General features: G+C 39.6%; 3 protein-coding genes across 4 annotated transcripts; all 3 read right to left on the bottom strand.

Annotated features, from left to right (window-relative positions):
- Positions 1-1,423: 1,423 nt before the first annotated feature.
- LOC140360353 (complement receptor type 2) lies at positions 1,424-2,747 on the bottom strand. Of its 2 annotated transcripts, none has more exons than XR_011926912.1 (4): positions 2,417-2,742; positions 1,967-2,128; positions 1,721-1,888; positions 1,424-1,634 (listed from the first exon to the last, which is right to left on the bottom strand). XR_011926912.1 is itself a non-coding variant. In XM_072445564.1 (4 exons), exons 1-4 carry the CDS (start codon positions 2,541-2,543, stop codon positions 1,426-1,428), a joined length of 672 nt encoding a protein of 223 aa, XP_072301665.1. In that variant the 5' UTR covers positions 2,544-2,747; the 3' UTR covers positions 1,424-1,425. The 2 variants fall into 2 exon arrangements, 1 of the variants encoding a protein (XP_072301665.1); XM_072445564.1 differs by having other exon boundaries at positions 2,411-2,747.
- Positions 2,748-3,354: 607 nt separating this feature from the next.
- Positions 3,355-6,517, bottom strand: hinfp (histone H4 transcription factor). Its single transcript, XM_072446294.1, has 9 exons — positions 6,180-6,517; positions 5,880-6,100; positions 5,708-5,819; positions 5,471-5,623; positions 5,312-5,392; positions 4,955-5,075; positions 3,990-4,128; positions 3,785-3,909; positions 3,355-3,714 (listed from the first exon to the last, which is right to left on the bottom strand). Exons 1-9 carry the CDS (start codon positions 6,337-6,339, stop codon positions 3,387-3,389), a joined length of 1,440 nt encoding a protein of 479 aa, XP_072302395.1. The 5' UTR covers positions 6,340-6,517; the 3' UTR covers positions 3,355-3,386.
- A 167-nt stretch (positions 6,518-6,684) lies between these two features.
- On the bottom strand, positions 6,685-9,235 carry dpagt1 (dolichyl-phosphate (UDP-N-acetylglucosamine) N-acetylglucosaminephosphotransferase 1 (GlcNAc-1-P transferase)). Its single transcript, XM_072446295.1, has 9 exons — positions 8,847-9,235; positions 8,626-8,746; positions 8,342-8,555; positions 8,091-8,237; positions 7,926-8,010; positions 7,651-7,839; positions 7,485-7,572; positions 7,254-7,409; positions 6,685-7,184 (listed from the first exon to the last, which is right to left on the bottom strand). Exons 1-9 carry the CDS (start codon positions 8,999-9,001, stop codon positions 7,119-7,121), a joined length of 1,221 nt encoding a protein of 406 aa, XP_072302396.1. The 5' UTR covers positions 9,002-9,235; the 3' UTR covers positions 6,685-7,118.
- Between the last annotated feature and the right edge of the window lie 127 nt (positions 9,236-9,362).

Raw genomic sequence — 9,362 nt, forward strand, 5'->3', positions numbered from 1 at the left:
CACTATTCCATTATCTACATTGTTAAATTGAAAGTGCATTAGTCTCTTGTAGACCTAAAGTAAAATTACCTGTTCTCTACTGTCTGCTCTGGTCATAGTTCCTTTGGACAAGCTCCAGTCTTACAAAATAAAACCAACCAAGAAATGAATAGAATGGTTTATATAAATGTGTTTGGTGTCTTTTGAGTAAACAAAGCCACCCACTCTCTCGCTAATGTAGTGTTGACTGTGACTAAATGTGCCGGGTTCACAGGTTCACAGTGAAGGAGGATCCAGACTTTGGCTTGTTTCTGGAGAGTGTGAATGGATTGTCAGGGGACGAGAGCAGTTACTGGGAGATCTCAGCAGAGCGCTCAGGAGACCTCACGAGATTGGATGTGGGTGAGTGCGTCCTCCCTAGAGTGCCTAATGAAATTTAATAAGGCAAGGGAATTAGCCCAGGGGAAGTAAAGTCCGTATTCTACTGAAAATCACCGTTATTAAAATTGTACATTGTTGTTTGTGTTCTCACAGGTGTTGGATGTTTCAAACCTAAAGCATTTGAGCACATCATCTTGAGGTTCAACAAAAGTTTCTAGCAACAATATGAGGGTCCCCGAGCACTCTGACGTCACGCCTGCTTGTTAAAATAAACAGAACAGTGACATCTAGTGGTTGTTTGATGTTATTTCAACACAAATACACGTGCAGTTTGACGCTGCAGAAGTAAAATGCACATTGTTTTATGATTTATGGCATTTTGTCGTACTGTGATTGTGAAGGCATCAATACAGATTTATGTTTAAAAATGTAAGTCAAAAACAGTTTATTGTGGATTACCGTCTCTCTTAGGACTAGTGTGACACATGAGCGTCCTGGACCAAAGACATGAGCTTTAACAGGATTAAAGTTTCAGTTGCTGTAAGGACAGATGGACACACCGGAAAAGCTAAGCTAAGCTACTTTTTGTCATGCAACCCTTAAAAAAAGGAGTGTCTACAGAGCCGCGGCGCGCGGCCGAAACTGCTAGGCTATTTTGTGCCGCGGCTCCTGAAACTGCTGGGCTATTTTACCGCGCCGGGATAGAGTCAGGGTTAAGGTTAGCCATGACGCTATATGGCCGTGCCGCGGCTCTGTAGCCACGGCCAAACTTTTTAAAAAATCAACTTTGTAATACAGTATATAAAAATGTATTTCTTGTGGTTTGGCATACAGACATTACTATAAAGAACAAATTAGTATTTAAGTTGTCATAACTCTCCAAGGCTTGAAGGAAAATGTCAAATGATCAAAATACACAAAACACACAGAAACATTTGCAATGTTTTAATAGGTGCATTTCAAAGTAAATCCAGGCTAGCCAACAGTCGCTGTAAGAAAAACAAAAAAACATAGTATACATTAAAAAATAATTACTATAGTCTTTTACATTTTACATTTAACTGTTCACTCACCACACGATAGTGAGCAGTCACAAACACAAGGTACGCACTGTGCAAAGAAACGCTTCCAGCCCGTTTCCTTATTCTTACAGTTGTCTATCCGGGTGCACCCCTGTTTGGGAGGGCCATAGTAGCTCTTATAGGCACAAGTGGAAGAGCAAGTTCCATTTAGCTCGGCTTCACTGACTTCGATATGGCCCTTTTTACACATTCCTGCACATCATGGGGAAGTATCAGCAACATCATTTCAACTAAAACTTGATAACGTATAATGTGACAAAAAGACAGTGTAGACTCACTCAGGCAGGATGGCCTTGAGGTCCAAAGACCATTAGAGAGACAAGTTCTGGTTGAGTTTCCGAGCAACATGAAGCCAGGGCGGCATGTGTAACGCACCACCGAGCCCACCCACCAGTCATTGCCATACGCAGCTCCATTATAGTCCACAGCTGGCCTCCCACAATTGACTTTAATGGGAAAGATTCAACTTTAATATCAAATCATGACAATTGTATATATTGGATTTGATTGAGTGTTAGTGTTACCGCGGCATAAGGACTTGTATCCAAGCCAGCAGCAGCCCGAGTCCCCACATCGGTCTCTTCTGACCTCCTGATGCCTTGCTTTACATCCTCCCACACAGAGCGGCGCTGTACCAGACCAATATGTGTCTATGAACTCTGGTTGAGGTATCCATCCAATCCCACCTGCAAGAAAACAAATATTTGTTCAAAGCAAGTGACAATTCAAGGCATTTTAAAAGGTGCACCGTGTATCTTTTTTGATGGACCTGCTTTTCTGTGCAGAGATGTTATTGCTTTGCCTACAACTATGTTTCACGGTATGGCTGATGATTCCATACTGTAGAACCTTCCAGACAAAGAAAGCAATAACATCTCCATGGAGACAAGCAGGTAGCAGGCCTTCTACCAGAAAAGTAACATAGTAGTGCACCTTCAAAGCAACGACTTAACAGCATAAAGTCTTACCACTACCTTCGTCTTTTCCAGTCCATTCAATCAGCTGAGCGATTGACAAAGACGCACACAGAAGAGGCAACAGCACCTGATAAAATGTTCGGCTTCCCATCACCTGAAGTAAGAGTTTTCCATAGGGTTCCATAAGTGGGTCGAACTCACGTTGCCTTTCAGTTTGCAGAATCAAACGCGTTGAGTTCAGGACAGGAAGCAGTGTGTGGTAAGTAACACTTACACTAAGCTGTGAGTAGAGATTAATCTTCAGCTCAAAGTGAAGGCCAATGCGTGTGAGATCATGCTGCGCAAGCAAACTGAAGGAGAATATAGCTGAAAATGTCACTGTGAGAGAGCAAAATAATCATTGAATAATCATAAATACTGCAAGCACATTATTTCAACTTGTAATTTGTGAATGTTTGCATTGGAGGACTAAACCACTTTTGTTTAGTGAAAGTGACACTAAGGAGATTATTAAGCCTGTTTACATGCGGCCACGTAGATGCCTCTGATGTGCACTCCCACCTCACCTTTTGCCAAAATGAAGGTTAAACATGTGCATTTTTATTTTCCTTATTTTCCAAAAAATCTTTCATTTCACATCTAATGCTACATTAAAAGATGTAGTCCACCAGCAGGGATTGTCATTGTGCCAGGTCAGGTTCAAAGATTTAACAAAACAATGCAGACAGAACAAGTTTTAAAGTGTAGTTTCACGTGTATTTATATAAGCTCCACATTAGTTATGTTTTCCTATAAATGCAATATTTTTGTATTTTTTTTTTTATTATCACATTTTAACCAAATGGCAAAATACATGTTTAAAAAAAAAACAAACAGGGTTCAGCGAATGTAGCAGCTAATTCAGTTGAACTTACACCTAATGTAGGTTAAAATACAAAAGAAAAATGTATTTCCTTTGTCTCAGCAGAACTAAAGGCATAATCGTTAGTCCCATATGTGGTTCTTGACTTGTATGCAGTCGTGGCAGCTATACTTGAATTCCTGGTTCCTGGGTGGAGTCTGACAATGGCAGCATAACGATGTCTCCTGTAGATGCTATATCACCAGAGAGAACATAGAGCACGCTCTGTCCCAGGCTGCTCTGATCCTCTGGGCCCTGCTCATCTAAAAGCACCCCCCTGAGTTCCACCTGCACCTCCGCAGGTACCTCCTGCTCCAGCCCTGGGCCTTCGTCCTGACTGCCGTCATCCTCTTGCTGTCTGTGCTGTTTCTCTCTCATCAGCTGTTCTGTTAACTCCACACTTTCATAACGAATCAACTGCAGCCGCATAAAGCCATCTTCGTGTTCTTTATACCTAAAAAAATTATGGGCAATTATTAGATGAGATAAATCTTGAATGCACGCTTTGATGAAAGCAAAAATACCTGAAACGTGGATGTCCAGAAGGCCATTTAAACTGGTGTTTTTTATGCAAATGAACTGTTAAGTTGTTTCCTCTGGTGAAGCACTGTTCACACACATGACATTTGTAACGAGCCATAAATCCTCCCTATTTAAAACAACACTGTCAAACTTAAACTTAAAAATAACTGTAAACTTGACATACAACTATACTAATGTTATGGGCACCTGATGTTCTTTTTTGTGATGTATTTTCATGGTGGAAAGCGAACGAGAGGTAAAGTCACAGCCAGGACAATCACAGTGAAATGCTGGTTCACTACTGTGGCTGTCCAGGTGTTTACGGAGGTCCACTTGATTCTTGCAGCTGCAAACAGAAAATGTCAACAGTCATCAATCAGTGGTTCTGGTTATAAAATAAGCAAAACCAAGTCTTTGATCTTGCTATTAAATGCAAACAAGAGGGCCAATCAAACTCAATATGTAGTAGGGTCAAAATTTGGCCAAATTTAAAACAATTAGTAGAAATAAATTATAATGTCATAATTACAGACATATGATCGTGGAGGCTTGAAATACCTACACAGTCTATGATGTTCTAATACACAAATCATTCTCCACATTAGGTAGATATGGAAAGCCAAAGGTAATATTTGGCCTTCATACATGTAGCTACTCAAAATTGTTGACAAAAAAGACAATTCCTTAAAAGCATGAGTAGTGTTATAGAAATATGTGTAATTAAAATAACCATATTTTAATTGATAGAGGCAAGGATTAAGAATGATTCAAGATTTTTTTTCCTATCCAAAGAGAATACACTAATGTGCTTTCAGGAGTTACAAAGATAAAAAGGATATTTATACATAAAAATCAAAGCACTGAACTGAAAAAACCTGCATACGAGTCTGAAAAGTATAATCTCTCATATTTATTATATCTAAAATGTCATGTCAAGATTCATATGGTAGACTTTAAAGTTAGAATGAAGATTTGGAATCAAGGGAAATATGTACCCAAGCACATAGATCTATTGATTTACACCTCAGACTGATCCAGTTAAAATTAATGTTAATTTGAATTTATGTGACAACAGAAGATCGCAGTATAATGGTGATAATACCGAGTCCAAAATGTACATAATATAGGAGGAAAACTGGTTCATTGCATGTGGTACTGTACTGTTATTATACCTGTACTCGCAGTATTCACAACTGTATGGCTTCTCTGTGCTGTGACGATACTTTATGTGGTTCCGCAGCGATGAGGGTGTCGGACAGGTCATATCACACAACGGGCATTTGTAGTGGCTCACTAGAGACAGAGGCAAGGCAACACAAAATATTCTGTCATAGACCAAAAAGGAAACAGTTCTGTAGGGCTGGGATTACATTTGCGAACACACAAAATTGTGACTAAACCCTGTGCTAAACCTGGACTTGAAGAGGACTAAATAAGGACTAAATGAGGACCAGTGTGAACGCAATGCATACAAGTCAGCCAAAATCCCAAAATGTTTCAATAAGTCCATGAAAAGTTAGATGACAGACCATGGTTCCTCATGTGATCTCTCAGTAGTCGTTCTGTTGCAAAACGTTTGGAGCAATGGGAGCACTGAAACCTGCCCTGCCCTGCACAGACCACCACAATACATCAAATTACCAACTGGGTCTCAAACCAATTGCAAAGTTGCCAAGTTTTAGTTTTACCTTCCAGAGCACTCTGTCTAATGATGTGGTCAAATAACTTGGTATTACTGGCGTACATGCCCCCACAACCTGGACAAGCCGCTATCTTCTCTTGGGTGTGACTGCGAAGATGCTCTTTCAGTTTAGGACGTCCCTTGGCAGTAGCTTCACAATCTAAGGAAGATGACCCAATTAAATTCACAATCACAGTAAAGCATTTCCTTTATCATCTGAAATAAACATAAAAAAACAACCCACCTTTCCATCCACAGCGCACAGAAAACTCACTATCTCCCACTGGGAAGTCTACACACAAACTATGCATCTCAACGTGACGATAAAACCATTCTGGATTTTCAAATGGTCGTTGCTGAAAATAAAATGGTGATGACATTTGTTGATCAATCAAAGGATAGTTAGTCAAACCCACCTCACAATCTTCCCAAAGACACACAAAATTGTCAGGAATATCAGGAATTATGTTTCTTCCACTTCCAATGGTGCATTTGTTTAACTCTGGCTGGGCATCAAGCACTTGCTGACCCAGCTGCTTTAGTTTGGTGTGGAAACAGTGAAAAAATACATGTCTCCTCAGCTCTTCAGGACTGTCAGAGCAGAAGCCACACTCCTTCCAAAGACAACTGTGCACTCCTGTCAGAAAGAGCAGTAATGAGGTGTATTTCACAAAGGCATGAGTAAGAAAAGCATTCAAACTATAGAGAAATCTTACCCTCGGCTTCCTCGGCAGCTTCCTCTTCTGTGATGTGAGTATTCAAATGATCCTCGACATGTTCACAAAAAGCCTCCATTTCACAGAAGACTTCCGGACACATAAACCATTCGCACTCCAAATTCAGAGTGGTCTTGCGTTGTTTTTTCTTCGGCGGCATTTGTCTAAAATAACAAATGTCCTACTTGTATTTGCACAGAAAACATTTGAATCTGATCGAGTTGGATTCAATGTTAATCTGTGTATATTTACTAAATCAAGACAGAAATCATTCAAACACATTCAGCACCGCCTGACGCTACTGCATGGATGATAACAGTGCGTTGAGAAATGTCCCGCCTGAAACAAGGACACGAATAAATAGTTCCGGGTTAACGTTACGCCAGTAAGTGTAATCACATAGATCCATGGTGTAAATGTGTACCGATCTTTTAATATATCAATGATTTATGCACACAAAAATGTCTCAAAATTTTATTTCTTATAAACTGTACAAAAGTTATCAATCAGTCCCATAACCTTTACATTCACATTTATACTTGTTTTGGAAAATAAATGTCATCAATATAATTTTGACCATCTTCATAGCCCTATGAAAATCGAGTTTATTTTGGTTTTGTTGCACTGCAATTTTACGTCATATAATCAGATCAGTATTGGTGATTACGGCGCATTGGTGTTTTGTTTTACTCAAGTGGAAAAATATTACTCAAATATTCAGCTCAGAGGTAAATCAAGGATATCCCTATGGATAATTAACCATTTTGTTTTGCATGCAATGTAATACAATGCTCTCAAAAATAAAAGGGCACAATTTCAACACCATTCAAATAATGTCCAAGGCAGAAATGTAACAATGAGGCATCGTCTGTATGATAATGTAAAGTCCCATATAGCAACATTTTTCAGTCAGTTTTGTCTTCTTCCATGACGATTAACCTAAACATCATAAAAGAGACGAACCAGATGATATCGAATCCCGAATGCCAAAACACTTCCCGTGACCTGTGTAAGATAAAAGTCATTATAAAAAACGTACATAAAAAAGTACAATATGCCAACATTTGAATGTACCTGAATAATGAGCATGATGACCGTGAGATTTCTCTCATGTGTTGGACCAAGTAGTTTAAGCACTAGATTTATTAAAGTCATATTGTTACATTCGATATAATCATCCCCGTCTTTCTTCTCCCTTCTTACATCAAGCACCCTCAGTAACTCTGCAACCTGGAAAATAAAGAGACCTCTAAATAAATCTAATATACACAAAGTATTATAATTTACATTATCTTGACAACTTACATTTAAAATTAGATGACCTAATTTGGAGAGGTCTTTGCTTTTAAATTTAGAGTAGCTCATACCAAGCTTGCCCGAGTCTGGATTCAATCTTTTTTGAGAAATAAAAAAAAAATTGTTAGGGGGAATAATAACAAAGCTTTATTACACCACTCTAGTTGCAGCTTACCTGGGAAGCCTATGTCTTGGACAGGGGATGACATGAAAAAGTTGAGGAAGCGAGTATATGAAGTTGGCTACTTGGGGAATAAAAAACAGCAGCATTGTTTTGCTGAAGTGACCCAGGATTCCCACAACAGCAAAGGTCATTCCAGCAAAATAACAAAAAGTGTCTCCCACAAATACTGATGAGGGATACCTGCGGAAGGGCAGAAAATACATAACCGTTCTGATTGCAGAGTCAATTATGTAGTAATTGACAGTTTTTACAGTTTAAAGGCTCACCAATTGTGGTAAAACAGTCCTAATGTGGTGAAAAAGAATGGCATCATGAAGTACAAGGAGAAAACATGGTCGGCACCATAATCCCCTGAAACATAATTTAAGTAATAGTTAGCTTAAATAGAAATTGCATTATAATACTAAATAAAGAGAAGTAAATTAACACACCACTGAGTTCCAGTAAGTTAAATATAATGATGGAGCCAGAGATAAACAGAGCTTGACCTGACTCAATGCCATTGATCCCAGCTAAAATGTTGATTGCATTTGTGCAGAAGACTGCCAGCATTCCCATGTAGACGTAGTAGAGAATCCCTACAAGACAATGCATTACAGTTTATTATTTTAAAAAAAGGTAATTACATTTAAAAACAGGACCTATGTCTGAAAGTAAATAATCGCTAAAACCAAATACTAACCCAGATCCAAGTGAAGTCCAAGCAGAACCCTGAATGGTTTGGGCACCACAATGACTGTGTTGCCAAAGTTGGTGAAGTAAACCATGAGGAGAGGCAGAGACGCCATGGTGGGCAGTAGGAGTTTGTGTCTCCATCGCAGATTCAATACATCATCTGCAAAACCGAGGAAGATCATGCAGCAAATCGCCAGAAGGGCCCCAATCAGCTGAACAAACTGCAGACATCGAAGAACATGGTTAAATTAGGACACTACTTATTTGTAGCTGTAATAATGTGTTATCTACCTCATCGTGGGGGAAGCCCTTACACTGCTCTCCAACAAAGCAGCTAAGGAAAGGCACTGGGATGAAGCAGAACAAGATGATCAGGAAGACAGTCCCACTGATGACCCCCTGCGACTCTGGGCTGTCAACACATTAGAAAAACACTTTAGAGCGGCAGACCACACGTTAAAAGAGTCATGAGGCAGACTATTTTAAAACAAAATCAGGTAAAGCACTCTTACACTTCTTTTTTGGATATTTTGTTGAGGTCCATTCCGTACAACCTGGCAGATATAAAATGTTCTCTGAAAGCAGGAATTAGTTTGATGGTGGCTAGACAGCCAAACACGGACAAACAACAGTTTATCACCAGCGGTAAAACGGGAACAGGAGACATGTTTTTGTGTATTTCGCAGTCTCTGTTGTCGCCTCTGTGACAGCTCAAATCTCGTTTCAGACTTATGTCGACGCTGCCCCAAGTTACAATTGATTTTGCGGAAGGATGTACATGTCACGGCGCCAGTTTGCAACGAAAAAGAGTCCTCAAATCCAGTGTTACAGAAGTGCAAATCCAACAATCCGAGCGCCAGTCCAGACCATTTTTCATCGTGTTTTATTTTTGTGACGAGCTTAACTCCACGTCTGACATGGACTCGAAGTGTGGAAGAAGAAGCGTTTCCGGTTAACTGCTTCGGCTCCCGCCAGCTTCTAATCCATCTAGTGACCCACACATGTGTTAAGTGGGTTTTTTATTGCAT

This window comes from Eucyclogobius newberryi, unplaced genomic scaffold (genome assembly GCF_026437365.1).
Source record: "Eucyclogobius newberryi isolate DKJ021-1_F unplaced genomic scaffold, fEucNew1.0.hap1 SCAF_15, whole genome shotgun sequence".
In the NCBI taxonomy this organism is placed as follows: domain Eukaryota; kingdom Metazoa; phylum Chordata; class Actinopteri; order Gobiiformes; family Gobiidae; genus Eucyclogobius; species Eucyclogobius newberryi.